Source organism: Tympanuchus pallidicinctus, unplaced genomic scaffold (genome assembly GCF_026119805.1).
Source record: "Tympanuchus pallidicinctus isolate F22 unplaced genomic scaffold, pur_lepc_1.0 scaffold3, whole genome shotgun sequence".
Lineage (NCBI taxonomy): Eukaryota > Metazoa > Chordata > Aves > Galliformes > Phasianidae > Tympanuchus > Tympanuchus pallidicinctus.
In genome coordinates, this window is record NW_026294747.1 from 74,826,215 (window position 1) to 74,848,396 (window position 22,182).

The following is a 22,182-nucleotide window of genomic DNA, read 5'->3' on the forward strand; positions in this document are numbered from 1 at the left end:
AACTTTACCTACACATGTTGTGTTTTGTAAGAAATATTGATTTGGAGCCTAAGTTCTTGCCACATAGCTGCCATACAGTAGACTATAACAAAATAAAGATCAAATAAGCCTTCTGAACTGTTCCAGTAAGGAAAGTGAGACACAGTAATGATTTCTTTAAAAACAGCACAGAGCTGGTGGAAGAAGCGTGTTTCCCTCAGTGTCTGACACCCACATACAGGGTGCCTTCTGAAAAACAGCTTTGATTGCAGACGCCCTTCTCCCTAAGTCCCTGTCTTCATTTCTCTGTGGAAACTGTGTCCTAGACTGGTTCTTACTGCATTCTTTCCTCACATATCCCATCTGTTCATGTACAAATGCCTTTCCTGCTGCTCTTCCTGCTCCCATTGTGTCACCTTGCCGTGGTCCAAACCCAGACCTGCTCCACTGACAAGACAGGAGGCGATCCCTGTGCAAAACCAGTGAGGATGCCTATGGGCCAATTGGATTGCCTGGCTGCAGATACACAGTAGCACTTCAGATGGCATTAGGGCCAGCTGCCTTGCTCCTATGGTTGTCTCAGATAATTCTCTCCTATTACCAGGAAAACCTTTTTTAAACAGAAAGGGAGGTTGGCTAGAAGTCATCAAGAGCAACTGTGCTTTTCTTTTGCGGTTAATGACTGATTACTGGTCAAAGGTAATGACAGATCTAAGGATGGTTATTGCTTTTACGGAATGTACATATTACAGTTCTGAGTTTCCCATACACTTTCTATTGATGCAGATTAGGCTAACAGCAGTTTTTAAACCTGTGTTTCCATTGGACAGCAATTGAAATCGATAGTCTTTAAGGACTGCAGGATACAGAGTGAAATTTGCTCTTGAATTTCACAACTTGGAGAAATATTAACCACATACAGTAGGGGAAGTGCTGCCAACCTGCACAGAGATTTAAAGTTGCTACAACCTAAATTGAGGAATTCATAGCTGAAATGAATAGGAAAAGCTGCCTGGACTTCAGCATGGGGAAAATTTCGCTGCTGTGTGGAACTGGATTTTGGTATTTCCATGGTTTCAGATAGATGTGCTCCCATAAATGAGTTTCGCACGGTGTCAATAGCCCTAGCTTTCCATACACAATTTTTAACTCAAGTAATAGCTTTCTGGTTCCCTGAATCATGACTAATGTTCCCCCATGACTTGTTGCTTGACATGGAAATTATTAAATGTTCTTCCAATGGCTGCCCCCATTGGCCAGGAGCGGAGTCCTTCAGAAACCCGGATGTCCTTTGGCTACCAGTAGATCCTTCTGGTTGTCTCAGATGCCACTCATCCATGCCAGCTATGAATCTTCTGCCACTCACAGCCTTGTCCCTTTGTTCACATACAGCAGAGCCCTGCAATGCTGTCTCTGTCTGAACTTATTTTTCTGCTGTTTAGATGGTCAGAACCGAGCAGGCTGGAATTGCTGAAACTACTGCCTTAAGCAACATAGGCACTAACTTAAGGTCATTGCTTAGCTGTTCCAAAATATTGTTTGCTCTGTCCAAACAAGAAGTCCAAACTTTTCAGTCTGAGTGCTCTGAAGTCCCTCCATCAGTTACAGAAGCAGCCATACCTTTGGCTGTGATAAATGCTTCGTATGACTTGTAAACACCTGCTTGTTGAAGAATATTGCTTGAAGAACATTACTTCTTTCCAGCCCGGTGCTGGCTGTCAGTCCGTGGTCAGCCTGTTGTCTCTTACTAAAGCCCTGTGGGTCTAACACTGCACTAGCTGTCATCCTTTGGAAGTGCAGGGAGGTTGGCTCCTGTTTCTTGAACCTGAAACTATGGTTTCTGTCTCCTAATTCTGTGTCAGCCCTTCAAACTGTATCCATGTACTTTGCACATTTTTCCAAGAAAAGCAAGACTCTGTTCTCATCTTTAAAACACCTCTCTGCTATGATGCTTGCGAAAAACCCCAACCAGTAGTGCTGCTTAGCATGCTGTTTTATTCTGGGAGCATCCTAATCTGTGTGGTTCTGCACTTTGACATCAAAAATGTCTCCAACAATCCTGTGCACAGTGCTGTTGTTCTGATGTGTCTAGAATACAGGAGGCTGTCTGCCATGTGTACAGTAACACAACTAGCAGGAGCAGAGAGTCATGCTCATTACATCTCTGCAGGAGTTTTCAGTACATGCCAAGACCTCAGTGCTGCTCTTTGTTTCACTTAGCTTTTCTGAAACCTTTTGCACCTCCTATCTCTTTTACAGATTCTCCTCCATATAGGCTTCCCTCTTTAAGCCGTGAACCTTGTGCACTACTGCCTTTTCCTTATGCCCTACGTTTCCTTCCCTCCTGACTCCAACCTTCCACTGCTGATGAGTCAGTCAGTCCTGGTGGGCATGCTCTGCCACCTGGCCTGGCAGCAGTTGGAGAGATGCTTGAACCTATGCTAAACATATACCTGCTTTTCCCTTTGGTTTCCTGCTGTTTTCCCCTCCCCTCCCCTTTTTAAGGCTATATTGATGCCAGACTGCTGCTTAAACTGTTCCCAGCTCAAAGCAATTTTTGGAATTGTTTAGATAGCACTAAATTGGGCTTTCAGACTTAAGAAATGCAGCGTGATTGACCTCATAAGATCAGCCAATAAATACAAGAAAATGTCTCCTAATTAATTAGCTTACTAACCATGATTAAACAGCCATATGGCTCATCTTCCTTTGATTCATCTGCATTCCTGCCATACTTCTGTCTTTTGGATCCAGAGTTCCTCTCCTGTAAGAATCCTCACTCTCTTTCTGTTCCTTCCTTCTGTGTTTTCCTGTCCATATGACTCCTGTTTACATTAACAACAGCACAGGGGACATGCACAGAGCTTTTCACTTAATGAAAGCAGAATGACAGCAGCCATCAACTCTTCTGCATAATGAAGAGATGTGTGCGTGTTTGTGGATCTGAACATTGGTTCATGTAACATAGTTGGTACTGAAGGAGATGAAGGTCACCTGGTGAAGTCGTAGCAATAGAGATAAAGGTCAAGAGCTGCTGGACTTTGGATGCATTCAGCATGTTGAACAGTGCTCAGCAGCAAGCAGGTTTGAGATGAAAGACTCCTGATTCAGTTCTTCATGAGGATACTCTGTTGCTGCAGTGGGGGCAGAATGTAATAGTGATTAAGGAGGGGGTGGGAAGACGAAGGGAAGGAAAGAGAGGAAGCTTTTTGTCTTTAAATTTCTGAAGCAGGCAAATTTATTGATAGAGTCTGGGTAAGAAACCATGCCACCCTTCCTTTTAAGCCTTTAAAAGGTTTCTGTCTATAGCTACTAGTATGGGGGCATGGGGAACAGAACAACAGTTTCACTTTTTGGTCTCTATTTGTGTTATGCCATTGCCCTTGGCAACTGGTTGAGTAAGGGGAGGGTTCCTCCTATGAGAGGGGAAAGCTAAAAGCTTGTTTTAAAAATATAGTGCTTGGGAGACTACCCTGGCATCATGGAAATTGAGCGTTGTGTTTATCCATGAAATAAATGTGGTGGGGAGAGATGTGGTTCAAATGCCTTCATTCTGTTACCCTGCTGATGAACCTCAGCCCAGACTGAGAGTGAACAGGATGGCCTTCAAATTTACTTACCTCAGCTAAGCTTTTTCATTTGAATTTTGGAATGGGCTTTGTGTTTTTGTGATATGAATAACTTCAGGTCACTGGCTTTCAACCTTTTGATTTTTAAACACCAGCTGTTTCTCAGTGGTTGGGCAGACCCTGTCAGAAGTGTCACACATCTGCATTGCTGTATTGCATATTTTAATTATTTTTTCAAGGATGATGAACACCTTTAAGTTGGTCTGTGGCTCTTGGTCTGGAAATGACAATTTATTTCCAGATAACCTTAAAAACAGTACTGGGATTGTTTTATGTTTTGGGGCTGCTGAGAATTTTTTGAAAGTAAGTGAAACTATTGCTTGTCTACATTCAAAATGATGAATTCCCACCCCCTCAATAAAATTAAAGAGCTCACCTTGGATTAAAAAAAAAAAAAAATTACATTAGTTTTCTTTATAGAATTATGAAGCCAAGCTGTCATAATTTTTTTCTCTGCAGTCACGAAGGCTGTAAAAATAATACAGTGGAGTCACATAATGACTTGGTTCTAGGAGCTGAAATTTCAGTATGACAATCATTAGAGCACTGCCAACACCGTTTTGAGCAGCCAGCGCAGTGCTGGCTTGAATCAGGTTTCAATCAATAAACCAGAGGTGAAAGGCTCTGCTGCTCATCCTGTCTGAAAACTCACTTTTCTTTGTTTACCATTCAAAGCAGCAGCTAGAATTTCTCCAAAACACACGAAGGTTAAGTGTCAAAACAACGGGCAAGTCCACCCTGTGCCATATAGCTGCAACTGTGCTTTTGTGAACAAATTCTTAAGTGCGTGTTGCCATTGAAATAGCATTGATTTGGTTTTGGACTTGAACAGTCAGCAAAGGGCTCTTCAACCCTTTACTGCCCGTGAGGAGCCTGGCAAACAGACCTGGCAAAGCTCAGCTGAGCTTCGTTTTGTCACAAGTGGTTTTTCTCTGGATGTTGCTTAGTCATGGAACATTCTGCTGCATGACAGCGTGAGCCAGTAACATCTTTGGTAGTGTACTGGGATGTAGCTAAGTATCAGCAGACTCAGATTATATTTTTAAATGTGATTATCTGTAGTTTAACCTGTCCTGTCAGTTGTGATGGATCTGCCATTAATTTCTCCCTTTTTCCCCCTTTTTTTGCCAACGTTAAGTGGCTAAAAGCCAAGGTAAGAAGTGTTATTTCTCCTTTGCCCCACAGTGCCTCATGTGACTGATAGTAGAGGCTGCAGAGCCATTAAAACTGAAAACTAGCGCGCTCTTACGCTCTCCTCTGCTTTCCATAGGATATTTAGATTAAACATGCTGTACTTGAATGTTTTGTTGTTTTCAGCGTTTAGCCTGTCAATATATCTGCGATACATTGACATCTGCATTTACACATAGACGATTAATTTCTCTAACACATGTAGTGCTTCGCTCTGAATTCAGTAGATGCCTCAATTCCCTTCACTTACATTTTTTTTGCAGGAGACTTCCCAGACAATCTGAATGACTCTGCTAGTCAAATAGCAGGGCCGAGCTGAGCCATCCTGGGCCTGCGCTGACTGTATTGTACTGTCAGCATTAAAGTTGGGTTGAAATTATTGACACTCCAACTGAGATGAACACAAATGTGGCTTCCCCTTAAAGAAAAGAGAGAAACGAGAGATTTGTGCATGAAACTGTCAATTGCCTAGCTTTCTGATGTCTGTTGTACATTAATAGCAAAAATAACATTAAGCTTGTATTTGAACTCTTTGTATATAGTATTGTCTGTCTTGTGTGTAGCTAAAAACTTGCTGTTTGACAGCTGTCTGGGAATTCTCGCTTTACAGTCTTACACTTTAAAAAAAAGCAAAACCTGTCAATAATAGGCTGCTCCGTTATAAAAATAAAATCATGTTTTCCCTTATTTCAGCATGGAAATAACCAGCCTGCAAGAACTGGCACCTTGTCAAGAACAAATCCGCCTACACAGAAACCACCAAGTCCTCCCATGTCAGGCCGGGGAACTCTGGGGTAAGAATGAATAGTGCTCAGTCTTGCTTGTTGAAGACACAGCTTTAAATGTGCCAACGTCGATGTTTCTTAAATAGGTGGATAGATAGCAGGTCTGATTGCCTTTAGGAAATAACACAATTAGTTTTGCTGTGTAAACCCTTTCGGCTGCACTGCCTCTGTATTTTCATGGTGACCTTTTGAAATAACTGCTTTGCATGGGGGAGTGGGTTTATTGTAGATATGGATAAAGTAGAAGTTACTGTTATTCCTGAATTTTGCGTAGAAGTCCTGGGTAATGTGAGAGAATATCAATGAGGTTTTAACCTCAGCAAAGATTTCGTTGTTGAAGTTCTTGTCTGCTTGTTTCTCATTACAGAGATAGGAAATGGCTGTTGATAGCATGTTTATTGCATTAACTAAGCGAAATTCATTGCATCATTAACATATTGGCAACACTGATTCTCACTGACTTGTGGATTTTTATTTTTACATTTAAATGAGGAAAGATTTTGCTTTTTCCAAGCCTCTCTGTGACCAGAGTTCCCTACCATATCATCAATTTCTCTGCTCTGGACCTGTGGGCAATGAAATCTGCTTATCACTGTGTGCCAGCAAGTATTTGTTGGTAGGGACCAAAGCATGAATACCTGAACAGCTCAGAGCGCGTGCAGTGTGGCTTTGTCTGCTGAGAAAGCATTTGAAATAAGAACTTCTACCTGTTCGTCACACTTAGGCTTTCCTTTATGCTGTGGGTGACTGAGGCACTGTAAAGCTGGCTGCTGTGGCTGTGTCAGCTTCAGCATGTTTTCTCAGAGAGCTGGGCAGCGGGAGCAATGAGAAGTAATGAGACAGAACTGGAGAAACAGCCAAGGAAAATTAGGAGCAGCAACTGCTTTTGTCAAAGACTTAGTGATTTTTAATCCTGATTTGCTACTTTGCTGCTTCAGGATGGCAGTGTTTATTGTGTATTCCACAGAAAAATTACCCTAGGGGGTTCCTCAGCATGTTTTCTGAAAATTCCCATTGCTCAAGGGCACAAAATCAGCATTCCAATTGTCTCTCTTATCCCAGCTGAGAGAGCGTTGTTGTTGTTGTTGATCAGCCCGGGGAGCTGGGTAGGATTTTACATCCTTCTGGCTGCCCCCAGTGTGGCAGCAGTGCTGATGGACTGCTGAGCAGTCTCTCATACTCCCATTGCCTCAGCTGATGCCTGACAAGGATTAATCAGCCCATGTCGTTTCCAGATGAGCATGACAAAAAGCAGCAGTTGACTAAGGGGAAGGAATAATGTGGCTTCCTAACACAGATTTCTATCTGCCCTTCTTGTTCAGGAAGTACAGCTCTTGTCTTGAGCAGCCATGTTCTGCCAAAGCATGAAATATCATAGGCATGACTGTTTTCCCTAATATATGCAGAAGAAAATGCTGGAAACCACAGGGATGCTGCTCTTCTCCCTTTCATCCAGAAAACAGAGATAAACGTGTAAATCAGAACGAGCTTGATGTCTAACATGAGCCCCGAAGTAGGTGTACAGCTTATCCCTCCAAGGCAAGGGCAGGGTGATCGAAAGTGATGCTGGCAAAGAGTCTTGCTCAGGAACTGCCTGAGCTGTGAAATGAATGAACAGCAGGTACAGGGGCTTTTTGGGGGGCTGCTCAGGCTGGGAGCAGAGAAGAAAGCGAGTGAAGGGCTGGAGCTGGAGAAGCTGATTGGAGGGAGCAGCTGCACCAAGAGGGATGTGGAGCAGAGCATGGCCTTAGGCTACCTTTGGCTCCCCTGTGGCAGTAGGCACTGGGTGTTGGCACTGCTTTGTCAGAGAAGGGCTGCTCTCCTCTGCTGTGCAAGACTGGCAGAAAAACAGAGGGATGGGTTGGACCTGCATGGCACAAAGAAATTATTCTCTACTTCTCTGTGCATGGGAGTTTCAGTCCTTCAATGAAGCTGAGAACAAGGAGAAACCAGGATCCAGCTGAGCCTGAGGATGTAGCAGGGTTTGCTTTTGATAGGATATTGAAATTGGATGGGCAAAATGAATAGTGCTATCAAGCCAAGAGGCTGCATTTCTTACTGCCAGTGCATTCCAAGATAGAATACTTCAAAATGTTAGTTTTCAAGGTTATTTCTGTTGGAAGCACATTTTAAATCTTCTGTGCTTATTATTTCACTTGGCAATATTTAGAGCTCTATCTCTTATAACTGGAATACAGAGTCACTTTATTTTTCCCATGACTGATCTCTTTTGGCAGGTCCACAGGTGGTGGCAGTCTGCACATCAGAGTCATCTGCAGGTCTTTATATAGACAGACTAATTTACAAACACCATCATTCATACAAACAAACACGATAATTCCATTTTTCTCCACAAGAGAGTTTTTAATAGTTCAGTTTTTAGTTAAAATTAAGTACTGTTGCATTCTACATTGTACAAAGGAAATAGATACATTTCTTAAAATACTGTGAAACCATATAGCTTAACAGGCTGGTTATAATCAGCAATGGAACAAGTGATTAAATGCCAGTAGTTTACTATTTTTGTTTTTGCTTAGCTGGTGTGTTGCCAAGTTCCGTGTCTTGCAAGGGATCTCTTGGTAACTGGTGAGAACTGAAGAGCTCTGCAGCTCAGTACAATACACACACTGTTCTGAAGGCAGAAACGGGGTGGGTAAATAGATCTCGAAAGATCCATGCTGCATTTCTGAGTTGATGCAGTCTGCTTAGTGACCTTGGAAGTCTCTGAGCTTCACTTTCTGTGTCTGTAGAACGCAGACAATGAAGCTGGTCTCTGAAGTGCTTAAAGATCTGCTTAAGTGATATGCTTGATTACAGCATGAAACAGCGCTGCTAGGAAGAGCACTGATGATTGCAAACGTAACTTGTTCTGTGAATAGTTTGGACTTACTCCTGTCTTAATGAGTTGAATACCTTCAGCCAAGAATGCTTTTAGGATGGTTAAGCATTTGGAGGGGAGAGGGAGAAAGAAGGCATTGTTAAAAGGGAAATAATTGCTCACGTGCAGTGTATTAAAAGATAACCCTGGGATATGGCACAGGTGTAACTGCTGTATGGTATGTAGTTCAAAGCATATATTTTTGGTGATGTATTTAGCTTAGACTTTTTTAATCGGTTTGTGCTCTAGGCCAACTTGTGTGGATCTTTCTACGTAAGAGCATTTTAGAGAGTTGAAGGTGATTTCACCACCTCTCGCTGGTGAAATTTGTTTAATATACTCTAATGTGGGTCACTGTGGTCTCATGTGAAAATGTAAAACAACAAGCAGCTTCACGACTCCATGCAGTTATCCTTTTGATGTACTGATTGTTTATCTTTCTGTCTTCAAATCTTTCTCTCTTGACCAGGCGAAATACTCCTTACAAAACCCTGGAGCCAGTCAAACCGCCAACAGTCCCTAATGATTACATGACCAGTCCTGCCAGACTGGGCAGCCAGCACAGCCCGGGGAGGACAGCTTCCTTGAACCAGAGACCAAGAACACACAGGTAGAACATTTTTTCTCACTCACACTCCTTCCTGCCTGGCACGCTGCTGTTTACTGAAAGTCACAGAAAAGCTTTGAAGCTTAGTGCTCTTGGCAGCACGGACTTCATTTTCTGCGGTACTTTTTTCCTGAAAATAAGCAGAACTTCAAAATTTATGCAGTTGAGAAGTCAGGCAGTGATGGGTCCTGGGTACTGGGTTAAAAGCTGCCTAGCTAACCTTAGTCTAAAATGTAGTTACCCTTTATAGAATAGTTTTTTTGTTGTTGTTTTCAAGTCCAGTAGTTGCAAAGGGGAATTTCTCTTGATTAAAAACACTATGATGAAAGTAGTCTGAAAAGCCAATTGCTTTCTTTTGGCTAAAACTTAATGCTTGTAATCAGTGCTTGCATGATAGAAGTGGAATATAAAGCTTACTCACAAAGCAGGTATTGGCAGTACCCAATTGTTTCCACACAATCAAGGTTTTTTATGAAAGAATGGTGTGTCCTGAGGTGAGAAAGGTATGGTAGTGTACTTTGTTCTCTTTTTTTATCATGCAAATTTATTCTCAAATTCCAGGGATAGATTTTTCTTTGTGCCTCATGAGTGAGTTTAGTTTCCTCAGTTTGACAGTATCAGAACTTCCGAACTGCAGGAAAAAAAAAAAACAGACAAAAGAGTTCAGCTAAAAATAAAACGGTAGCTTATTTTTCAGAGAGCTTCTGCCTTAATTTTTTTAACACCTTGTAGACAATTAAACACAGTTGGTCACTAATTAGGGATTGAAGGTATTTTGGACACGATGTTCATGAAATACTGTCAGAATTAAATAGTGTCTAAATCTGGATGCAGTGAAGATCTTGGTAACGTGTTTAGCTGGCTCCTGTAAACGCTCCCTACACTTGTCTCACTAGATCTGTATTTTGTGTAGACTACAGTTAGAAAGTCAGCTGCAACCATGGTGACGAGATCAAGGTCTTCAGCAGACAGAACACTAATTTTGAAGGAATTATCTTTGCTTCCATTTCAGATCACTGATTCTCTTTTTGTAACAGTATTATTTTCTTAAGAAATGTTTGAATGATTTGTAGCTACCCAGGATTGGTAAAGAAACTGTAAAATCACTGGGTACTTAATCATTAATGTGAATGGCTGAAAGTGGTGTGTTTTGGCTTCGAGGCATCTTGACTGCTTAGTTCCCTTTATATCATCCATTTAATCTGTGTAAATTCAAGCTTTGGCCTAAGGAATGTTCTCGAGTAAGAATAAGGACAGATGTCGTCTGAACTTTGATTCCTTTTTTCATCTCTGGGTGGAAAGAGATGTTTTGGTCTCTGCAGTAGATCACTAAAAGCATGTTCTGTAAAAATCTGTATTGCTGGCCTAGAACATGAACAGTACTGAGACAAATTGCCACCTGGTTGTACTGTTATCTTATAGACTATCTTAGAAACAAACTTCTCATACACAAATTGTGTGCCTGTGTGTGTGAAAAGGTGCATTGGCTATGCAGATAATTATTCCTTCCCTTCCCCTACCCAGCTTGGATAATCACAGCTTTTCTCAGTGAAAAACTTTTTATTCTAAGCCTCTATTCGAAGTAGAGGAAAGGTTCCTTCAGCTGATAGGATAATTAATTTTGAATAATTATTTGTAGTTTAGGCATGAACTCTTCCAGCCCCCATTATTGCTTCTAATTAATACAAGGCTCTTGAACCATTCCTGCAGTTGTTAGTCCGTTGCCTAGAATTGGTATGGTTGCTTACCTTTTTATTTTTGAAGTCATGTAATTAGACATTTTATGCATAGTGATGTTCATCAGCTTAGCTAATTCCATTTATTAGGGATGTAATGCTTCCCACATAGTTGATTAGCTATATGAGATTGTAGGTAGAGACAAGGGCTTTTTGTAGTGGATTTTTTGACTGTCTGCTGTTAGACCAGCAGAGTTCACACAAGAAGCATGGCTGTTGATAGGCTTTTGTAGGAAATGTGTGCTAATACTTGTTTTTCTGTTTTTCTCTTATAGTGGCAGTAGTGGAGGGAGCGGCAGTCGAGAGAACAGCGGCAGCAGCAGTATTGGCATTCCCATTGCCGTGCCTACACCTTCGCCGCCAACCATTGGGCCAGGTAGGAGGGACTCTTCCCATGTTAACTGAAGGCTTTAATATCAGTCACTTGTGTTTGTACAAGTGAATAGAAGTTTTTACCTCAAATAAAATACAAAAGATGACCTACAGAAAATTGCCAGTAGTAGAATTCAGACTTGTCAACTAGTGTCATTTATTCTGGTACAGTCTGAAGTTGCTAAACTGTGAGAGAGACCACTGACAGAAGCAGGAGAACTGGTGTGTATAGCACAGCAGTGAGAGAGAGCAATGCAGGTTTTCTCAGTGTGTACATCTGTTGAATTTGTTCCTTGGTTCACTTTCTTACACATGTGTAGGTTTTCCTTTCTATTTCCTGGTGTTTCTGATCCTGCACTGGTCCAAATAGGCATACATCTTACTATCACCTGTCATCCCATTGAAATAAATGGGAATAAAGACCTGCAGGTACAGAACCCTTTGTAGGATCAGGGTCTGAGCTTGTATCAGACTAAAGTTAAATTTTTGTATTTATTTGGGAAGCCTATGAAGTGCCCTTGCTTTCTTACCTGCTTTTTAAATATGTGGCCTAATTGGGAATATAAACTATTTTATTAGCACACATTTCTGTTCCTCCTCCTCCTGGAGCCCCGCCAGCACCACCACTGCCACCACCTCTCCCGATGGGCAGTCTGATAGGTGAGACTTGTGTCAATGCTGAAGTGATTGCAGTCACGCTGCATAATCAATAATCATCTCTTCCTAATGGACTTAGTGAAGCTGATTTTTTTTCATCTGTACTGGGGTCTACATGATTTTAACATAAAAATCAGTTCTGATGTGATTTTTTTTTTTTATTAAACAAATCTAATCTCCGCTAACTTCCTGTGGTGAAAGCCTCTGAAGGTAAATGTACAAGGTATGGGGAAAAGCTGCTAGTTGCTTGAAATCTCCATTCCCAGTAAAGTTAAGGTTCAATCTGTTTGATCTGAAGGAGCTCAAAATCAGCTGGAACATTGCCATTCTGCTGTATCACTCTTGCAATTGAAACTAAGCTGCTACGGTTGCATTCTCACTTAAAAATGGTAGCTGATGTGTAGGGTGATGTACGTATTCTATCCTGAGGGAAAAGGTGACTGAAAAGCAGAAGTGTCTGTCACGGTGGCTTGGGTTTGATCCTGTAATGCTGCAGGCAGATGCCAAACTGAAAGACTTTATGATACAAGCCAACAGTTCTTGAAAAAATGCTTCGAACATTACATGTTGCTGCTAGGAAAGGATTTAAAAGTAGTAAGTGTAAAACTACACAGACCTCTCCCTTTCCTATCAGAAACTGATGTCAAAATTCATAGATCTTGTTACGAAACCAGCTTTGGAGGCTTTGACCCATGTAACCCTTTGCACTTTCTCTTACTGAAGTGTTAAGTGAAAGTGACTTTGGATGGCACTACAGGACTGCAAACTACTGACCGCACACTGTGCCATGTGTGTGCGTTTTGTATATATTTTTATCTGTCTGTATAAGATATATACATATGTATTTAAAAGCACAGAACATTTTATTGCAAAACAGTTTTTGCATTCAAAAACTGCAGAGTTGTGCGTTGATCCATGTGACCTCAATGTTTGAGATCCATTAGTTTGCAAGGCTTGATGCTTTCATTTATCTGTCAGAGGTGAATGCAAAAAGAGAACTTAAATTGTTTTATTAATCTTGGCTTTTGTGCAGCGAGCATGGGGAAGGTAAAAATGGGAATCCATCTTGAAGAATGAGTGACATGTCTTTCTGACAGCCAGCACTGGTGATTCTGATCTATTAGTGGTGCAAATTCCATGAATATAAAAGCACAGCTAGCAAATATGATTGGTGAATGTGCCAAGCATCTGAAGCTTGTGACATTTATTTTACTATTAGAGCATTTTTCATTATTTGATTGGAGAGAAATTCTGGTTCACAATGGAGAACATTTGCTTTGAGCAGAATGTGTGATTTTTTGTGTGCGCTTTTCAATAAAGGGTATTGCATGTAGAATTCTTGAGATATGCTTAGGAGCTGGAAGCTGATCCAAGTTTCCAGCCCCATCAGACTGTCAAAGTAGTTATCAGCATTTCTCAAATGCCCTTTATATGAATGTTCTTTTATGTCCTGTTTCCTCGTTACTGATTATAACAGGGATGTTTGTCTTCTGTTAATCTCCTGTTACTGTCTTAATTTACTGGTGATGTGTGGTCAAATAATTCCCAGGTTCTGGGCTTTTTCTGTTTTCTGCATTCTGTCCCAAGTAATGCTCTGCTCAAGTCTTTTCCTTGGTTCCTCTGGCTAATGCTTTTCAGCTGCTCCAGGTTCAGCTCCTGGTTCCCAGTATGGCACAATGACCAGGCAAATCTCGCGACACAACTCTACCACTTCTTCAGCATCTTCTGGTGGATACAGACGGAATCCTTCTGTGACTGCTCCATTTTCTGCTCAACCTCATGTTAATGGCGGGCCTCTTTATTCTCAAAATTCAAGTAAGCTTCTGAGCTCTGAAATCAAAAACTGTTTTGAGCAAAATGATTGTAAAAGCATGCATGGCATTTTAATTCATTTGTGAAGAGCATCTATAAGATTATTGCTTTCTTTCCTGAAATAGAAAGAAAAACAAATAAGAAAAACTCTGAGTTGTACAGAGATTGTACTGTATGCAATTTCACTGTTTTTCCCCTCTGAGTTGTTTGCTGTTACTCACAACGAGAAATTATGATGATTGCCTGTCTAATTATGGGCACATTATACTTAGCATTTCAGGTGCGCTTGGAGAACATAAACTAAAACCAGATTTTTTGCAGGAGACCTAATGTGGTTGTAGCACACTTCCTCCACTACTGGACCAGTGGCGAGAGGGTGCTATCGGAGCACAATGCTCATAAAACAAGCTTTTCCCATTACTCAATATCTCCCTGTCTCTGTCTTGTTCTCAAATCCTATTTCTGTCTCCAAATTTCTCCTTTGTTCTTCACTTTAAACTTGACTGTTAGAGAAGGGACGAAGAGTTCAGTCTCTTTTCTTTTTAACAAATTGCTCCTCTATGCTTCTACACCAATAGTAGAGATGGAAATGAGTGAGCAGTGGGGTGCCCCATCCCTAGAGGCATTCAAGGTCAGGCTGGATGTGGCTCTGGGCAGCCTGGTCTGGTGGTTGGCAACCCTGCATGTAGCAGGGGGGTTGAATCTATATGATCATTGTGGTCCTTTTCAACCCAGCCCAGCTCTGTGATTCTGTGATTCTGTGATTCTATGCAGTGGGCAGCTGAGCCTGGTTTTAGTCAGCAGGGTTCTGCCTAACCACAGAACACGGCAAGCAAGGTTGACTGCAGAAAGTTCTGCAAAAGAGGGATCTACTAGAATCTTGGTGGAAAGCTATGTTTAGATCAGGGACTTTTTCCTTACTGCTTTCAGTCCAAAATTATCCTTGCTGAAATTCTTCCTTACTGGAAACAACAAGGATCATTTTTACCAGATATACGTAGAGGAGTGACTGTACTCACGTGGCTTTTAGTGCTGTGCCGGCTCTAAACTACAGAGTGATATTCCTATAAAAAGAAATGTTGATGTTTGAGCTGAAGATCTCTACAGACCAGTGCTGCCTGGTAGTATACTTATTCTTAAGGAAAGAACACATAGACAGTATTTGAGACACAGGGTGAAACATTTTCTCAGTGGTTTACAAGTACAACATTAGTCCAAGAATGTCTTTCTATGCAGGCACAGTACTTATCTACTTTTTTTTTTCTTCCCCATTCCTAATTTTCAGACTGACTCTTCATTTTCTTCCACACTCTGCTTCCCAAAATTAATTGTCCATAATAACAGAAACCCCCTCCTGCTCAAACAATTGTGTTCTGATGAATAAACAGGACTTCTGGAAATAGTCACCTTGAATGCTCTGCACAACACTATTTCTGAACATTTGGAGTTTTCCAAGGCAATTTTTTGCTCAAATGCAGGTGCTGTTCCCCAGTCCGGCATCTTTGGTGTTTTCAAAATACTGATTGTCAAAATTTTTTTGAACAGTATTTTGATGATGGGTGCGTTTTTTCTACCTTAAACTGTTTTTTTTCTCTGTTTCTGAAACTGGTGATTTTTTTAATGCTACTGTCTTGACGTTAAATCTAGGTTCCATGTTTCCTTAAGGTTTTACTTCTCATGCTAACAAATATTCTGTTTTTTTCTTAGATGTTTACTTCAATTTTGTGAGAAACCTGTTTGTTGTCCCTCTTTTATTGGTTGTTTTTTTCATTCAGTTGATTTGATTATTGGTTTTGTAATGAACTAAATGCTTCATTTTTATTCATCAAACATTAATCTTAGTCATGGCTTTATTTAAAACTGTTGCTTACTTGGAAGTACAGAACCTCTTTCAAATTTGATTCCAACTGGATTATGCTGCTGAATTCCCATCTTCACAGGAATTCTCTGTTTTGATGCAAGAGAAATTCACCTGAGAAGAGGCACAGTGTAAACAAATGAGCTGATGTTCTGTTGTTCTTTTCTTTTTTGTTTGCTTTTTTCTCCCTCCTCCCCACCTTCACTGCTGTCCCACCAGCACTGGTACTTTATGTGGCACGTCCTCTCTGTTGTGTGCTGAGGGGAAAGCTGAACACCTCAGCTGTCAACCTGGTGGGGCTGAGCGCTGGTTCAGTGTTTCCTGTCTCATGTCTCACTGAGCAGGGCCGTGCTTCAGGGGAAACGAGAAGCCTTTGCCACTTAACAACTTCACAGTTCTTAAGTTGCAGAGTGCCTCTAACCACAGAGGGCTTAATAACTTGAAGTAAAACACCGTTCCACTCAAAACTTACCTATTTTCTTTCCAATAAGCAACAAGTTCCTTTTTATATGCAGAACAACAATGCTGTGAGCTGTCCCTTGTCCCCATCCCCAGCAAAATTACAGGAGGTGCTCTGTACGAGTACTGACATCACAGCATTGTTTCCTTTGTAAAGTTGCTGTCTTCACTGTGTCAGTGCTGTTTTGCTGCATTTGATGTAGCTCTCTACTCTGATGGTAGAGGAGGAGTCCAGAATCCTCCACACCACCGCCTCCTCTTCTGGCAGCACATTTTATACAGAGAGTTCCTGGATCTGAGCAATTGTGAGCACAATGAGAAGCTCAGCACTGCGTGCTGCCTGTGCGCCCGCGCTCACCCCGGGAGCTCCCTGCTGTGGGCTGCACTCTGCTTTGTGCTCAGATGGATGCGGGCAGGTTTTGCTTTTTGGGCCTTGATTGGCTAGCCACGAATTCAGCCTCGTTGGAAACACAAGCTTGAAGAAGGTTCTTCTGTGTGTGTGTTCTTGTTCTTGACATACTTTGTTTTGTGGTCCTCGTTACTGACGGCTGCTTTTGTTTGTTTCCTTTTTTTTTTTTCCCCTGTGTCCGTTTGACTTTCCCCATCTGGTGTGTGCCTTGCTACCAGTTTCTATTGCTCCACCCCCTCCCCCTATGCCTCAGTTGACTCCACAGATACCTCTCACAGGCTTCGTGGCCAGGGTGCAGGAAAACAGTAAGTTTGGACAAGCTGAGCTATTAAAGGGTAGAGCCTCCTTCCTTCTAGCATGCATGGCTGGCAAGTCAGACTCTCTTTTGTTTCCTTTTCCAGAAGCTAATACCATCTTGCGTTGTAGTGTCAATATGCTATTGGAGCTGAAGGGCACACTCGTCAATATTTTATAACACATGCATGATTATTACTGACCCATTTAAGTTCCAAACTGCAAATTTATTAGAGAAATACAGTGTGAAATATGTGGCATCTGCTTCATCTGATTGTAGAAGTGTATCTTAATTAAAATATTAATTTCATGTTGAATCATCCTGCCCGAGGCTTTTTCAGTAGGGATAATTGATTAGTTTTTATTAGAAGGCTTATGCGGACTGTCAAAATATGTACTGTGCAATCATTGACTCCAGTACTGCGATAGTTTTTGGTGAGCCATAAAGGCAATTGAAAATGTGCACTCTTATGATCTAATGCCATTACAAAGGAGCTCCTGAGGTATTTCTTCTCTCTCCCGCCTTTCATTCTCCATTGCTTTGTGTCCTGTAGCCAGATTTCCCTACTGAGCTGCTTACGGCATAGCTCTGTGGATAGATTTGTGAGAGATGCTCCCTGGCTGTGATCTGTTTTCCACTGCTATCTCTGCTTTTACCATTATTGCTTGATTCATTTCAGGTGAGTGTTCCTATCCCTAATGCTAGTGCAGGGGTAAAGTCTTGCTCCTGCTGTGAGTTCATCTTTGTTCCAGGAGAATGTTCTTGTTTTGTAAACAAAAGAAAGAATGCAATGCAGGTAGGGCATGGAATGAGTATAATGCATTCTTAAGGCGTTTGGGAATCATAGTGGAGTCTGCTAGAATCTCATGGACTGTTACTGTGCAGTGGTGCTCCAGGATATGCTGAGGGGCTCTCAGCACTGATCAGTGCTGCTATGCAGCTTCCCATATGAGCTTCTTAGTGCTCGTATTGTGAGTGTTTTCCCAGGTGTAAGAAGCATCTCTGTGATTCCCATTCAGAAAGAAGGTATTTTGGTGTTATGTTAGATGAATGCTTATGTAGACTAGCATGCCACAAAATTGACATGCCTTCCCAAAATGCAAAGTGTAGAGGTAGATGTACTGAAGATGAAAGGTACAAAATATCTTCACTTGCAGATAACCTTGAGAAAATTGACACCTGCTTCTGAATTGTTCCAAGTATGGTGAAAAGGGACAGACTTATTTGTCTGTCACAACGAAAATTAAAGCTGACTTGTGAATGAGATTGCAGCAGAAAATAGGTTGAAATGTGGTCTAGGAATTGTCCTGTTTATTTTCTTGCTTTAGTAGTCCCTGGGGTTTGAAAGTTCTCTAATGAGTATGGTTTTGAGCTGCTGCTGCTGCCTTGTTTCAGAGGTGGGAGTGCGTGTGGCAGCTGTGCACACACTCAGCAGAACTGTCTGCAGGGGACCTTCAACTGTCTTGTTTTCTACAGCACAATCACAGGAAGTGGAGTTACAGAGACACCGGTAGGCTTACCTCTTATGGGAAGAGTCTTTCCTTTTCATAAAGATTGTTGGGTTTGGAAAGCATCTTCTGTGCACGCTGTGGACTCCTTTCAGACTTTTTCTAGGGCAGAGGATTAGAAAATGCTCAAGGTCTGTTCTTTTTTCCTGCACCCTGTGCCCAAGCCATGGGTGTATCCTGCAGAGAGGTTTAGCAGTGACCAGTGACTAGCTGTCAGCTGCTGCACTCTAACACCCGTTCTGCTAAAGATGAGTCTGCAGGGCCCCACTTAATGACAGGGATGTGAACACAAGCTAGAGAAAATGCTTCAGTTTGAAGCTTTGTTAAGTCCGGTCTATGTACTGGACCCTGTGCCCTTCCTCATTTAGAGTACTTCTGTATGCCATTTTTTCCCCCTAGAAAAATTGATGCTGCTCCTGATTTTGCCTGGCTGAGTTCAGAACCAGGCAATGCGTAGGTTGCAATCCCAGAGGTGGGGACACATCCTGGGGTGACACTTGTCTGCTTTTCTGTTCCGTTTTCTCCCCTTGTGTAAATGTGATGTTGAATTGTTTTACACATTTCCCATAAAACACGCACTGTGAGCACAGCGTTTTGGTTAGGCTGTGTGTTGGCACTTCCACACTCACATTTCCTGCCCTCTTCTGTTCTTGTCAAATACGCATCTTCACTGTTGAATAAATACAGCCTTTATTAAGGTAAGGATTTCTTAGCATCTCAAAGGATTGTTGTTCAATACTTTTCTTTTCCTGGCTGTAGCTGGATACTAAGGATAGCAGTATATTTGGTGAAAGATGTGCTGAAAAGAGCACACAAACCCTGTGTATTTATAAATAATGCTGTCATGTGCCTGTGGTGTAATAACGAAGCCTGCCTGTGAGCGCTGCTCAGTAATGCAGGCAAGACAGAGCACTCAATTGGACAGAGACTTTGTTAGTCTGTCTCCAAATGACATCAGTGAGTTTCTGTATGGAATAGGAATTGTTAACACAGTGGCAGCCGCCCCCTGCCGCAAGGCTATGGGGCACAGAGCTCGGCTAGCCCCACTGCGGGGAGCTGTGATTGAAGTGACAGTAGTGCCTTGGGGGCTGTGGCCTTCCCCCACCACAGCACAGCCTCTCTGGCACAGCTAGAACTTGAGAGCTGTGCTGAGCTGTGTTCCTGTGGACCAAAGGTTAGTCACTGGTTAGTAGTGGCCAGGCAGAAGTGAAGAGCAGTAAAGCAAACAAATCTAACTAGCTTCACTCCGTGCTGTGTTCTTTCCTTGCTTTCCAGCTTGTCTTTCTTAAAAGTAGCAGTGTTCTGGAGCACATGCCCTGCTCTTTCAGTCACACCCTCTCAGAGCAGTGGATTTCAGCCTGTCTGTGTTTCATATGTAGACTCCGAGATTGCTTGTCATTCAATGTGTGCTTATACAGCAGTGCTGAGCTCGGTGATGGTTCCTTACAGTAACTCCCGCCCAGGTTTATGTGTAGTGGCCCCAGATCCAGGGAATGAGATGGGTAGCCCTGTGTCTCACATGTGGGATCTGTCTCCCCTCTGTTCTGCCAGCTGCTATGTTATTAAGATCTGTTTGAAAGAGTGATTTGTTCCATAATGCCTTTCTCTTTTCCCTTTCCCAAAGCAACCTGTAATTGTGCTGATTGAAGAGTCTCAGGGCAGGGATTTGACATTTTGGATTACTCACTTAATTCTTTGAGCACTTTTTCCCAAAGAGCAGCAGCCGTCTGTTGTAGTTTTCCATTTGTTAACGGTATCCTGGATGTGTACATACACACAAGCCAGTCTGCAGGATACTGATCAGTACAAAGCTTTTTTTCTCCAGAAAGATCACTTGGTTTTTTCCCACTTGGTTAAATTGGAAGCCCAGTCTCGTCCCTTTTTTGTGATCTGTACCAGATCTTTTGGCCCTCTTAGGGCTAGCTCTGAGAGAGGGAATCCAAAGAAGCAGTGTTCACAAACAAATGGAAGTGACTGTACAGGCAAAGGCTTTGTGCAGAACGAATTGTGCTGCTGGCTGGCCAGCAGCTGCTGCTGCCCGGCTCAGAGGGTGCTGCTTGCAGTGCTCCCACAGCTTCTGCTGCAGTCAGCCCTTAGCATGGCCAGCGAGCAGGGCTGCCCGCTGCTGATGTTCAGCTTATGACCTGCAGCATGTGCTTTGACTCTAGTAGCATCTCTATGTAGATCTGACCACTAATAACGAACGTAGCCGCGTGTTGTAGCTGTTAATACAAAGCCTCTGTTTCTAATCAGTGCATGGTATTATAGCGCATGCTGTGTGTCGTCATCCCCACCCCTTTTATTTACAGTCTACAGCCTCAGGTTTGTTTATATCTGCACGCTGGTTTTCATGTAAAAAAACTTTCCCAACGTTTCCAGTTGCCGATAGCCCGACTCCTCCCCCCCCGCCGCCCCCTGACGAGATGCCAATGTTCGATGACTCCCCCCCACCTCCACCCCCACCCCCCGTGGACTACGAGGACGAGGAGGCTGCTGTTGTGCAGTACAGCGATCCCTACGCGGATGGAGATCCTGCCTGGGCGCCGAAGAACTACATAGAGAAAGGTAGGAAGGACTGCAACTGTGTACCTGCAGCACCAGGGATTAATGGTATCTGAAGGGGATGAATGACAAAGCTTGGTCTGATGAAAAGTCATTGTCCCTGCTAGCCAGAACTCAAAGTGTTCCGTTCTTGGTTTGTCAGTGGCTACATCTGATGTGATAAAATGTAATCCTTTTAAAGAAGGATTATAAAATATCTTCAAGCATTCTAGAATGGAGGGATAAAAAAAATATAGTGAAACAGTTATGAGAAGCAGATGTGAATCCGATGGCTTTTCATCTTTGTTGAGCTGCTGGACTGCGTCTGCAGCTACCTCAGGGTTGCTGAGCAGTCATCTAGAAAGTGTGCTGCACAAAGCCCAAAAAGTCCATGCTCTGTCCTGCTCTATCCCATCAAGATGGAAAGCCAGCTAGAGCAGACCGTGAAACATTTTGCTGTGAAATGTAGCGAGAGCGATAGGACGAGGAATGGTTTTAAACTGAAAGGGGAGATTTAGGTTAGATGCTTGGAGGAAATTTTCTTCCTCAGAGGATGGTTAGGTCTGGGCACTGGCTGCCCGGAGAGCTGCCCAGAGAGTGGGTGCCCCATCCCCAGAGGTGTTCAAGGCTGGATTGAATGGGGCCCTGGGCAGCCTGAGCTGTGGATGGGAGCCCTGTGCATTGCAGGGGGTTGGAACTGAATGGGCTTTATGTACCTTCCAACCCAAACCATTCTGTGAGTCTATGAGACATACCAGTGAGTCTGCCTCAGCAGACTGTAACTGTGCTTAGACATAAACTCATATGATAAATATTTCTTCCCAAGAATAACTGATTTCCTGCCCATAGAGCTGTCTGTGTTAGGACAGCGACCAGCTTGTCAACAGCAACGCTGCAAGTTCTCTCAGGCTCTGGCTGGTACTGTCATGAGCATGAAATGTGTCTGTGGTACCGTCTTGGCAGCAGCGGTGGAACTGCTGTGTTCTGTCCTCACTGCTGGCTGCACTGTATGTAGGGTGCACTCTTGGGATGAAAAGAACTGACCTATTCCACCATCATTTGCTAGGCAGTAAGACTCAAGTTTCTAAGATGATACATCATGTAAAATAGTAGATTCTTAAAACCTATAAAATTGACCTATTGCATAAACCCATATTAACTATTTTAAAGGATAAGAGATGTCCAAAGTTTGTATATTGTTGAGTATGTTAAAAATTCCCTCGTTCTTTTTCCTATAGTAACTTTAACACTTGCATTCATTGTAGCCCCTTTAAAAGTAATGTCAAATCTTATTATCATCTAGAAACTATGCAGCAAAAGCAGGAAATGATTCACTTCTGTACAGCTATGTTTACAAGATTGTGCATGATCACAGAATCGTGGAGCAATTCTGTGATGATTATATGGTCATGCACTGCAGTATGCACTGTATAGTTGCAGGGGCTATTGTGTAAGAATTTTTCCTA

General features: G+C 42.4%; 1 protein-coding gene across 13 annotated transcripts in view; it reads left to right on the forward strand.

Moving 5' to 3' along the window:
- The window catches only part of ABI1 (abl interactor 1), a 76,547-nt gene that overhangs the window by 52,875 nt on the left and 1,490 nt on the right, over positions 1–22,182 (forward strand). Inside the window, exons 4-11 of one of the 13 annotated variants that reach the window (XM_052694463.1) lie at positions 4,747–4,761; positions 5,493–5,593; positions 8,932–9,072; positions 11,081–11,181; positions 11,757–11,837; positions 13,473–13,649; positions 16,591–16,677; positions 20,555–20,740. In XM_052694463.1, the coding sequence (XP_052550423.1) occupies positions 4,747–4,761; positions 5,493–5,593; positions 8,932–9,072; positions 11,081–11,181; positions 11,757–11,837; positions 13,473–13,649; positions 16,591–16,677; positions 20,555–20,740 (889 nt within the window). The remainder of the gene's footprint in view (positions 1–4,746; positions 4,762–5,492; positions 5,594–8,931; positions 9,073–11,080; positions 11,182–11,756; positions 11,838–13,472; positions 13,650–16,590; positions 16,678–20,554; positions 20,741–22,182) is intronic. The other 12 variants (XM_052694452.1, XM_052694455.1, XM_052694458.1 and 9 more) reach the window with 12 other exon arrangements.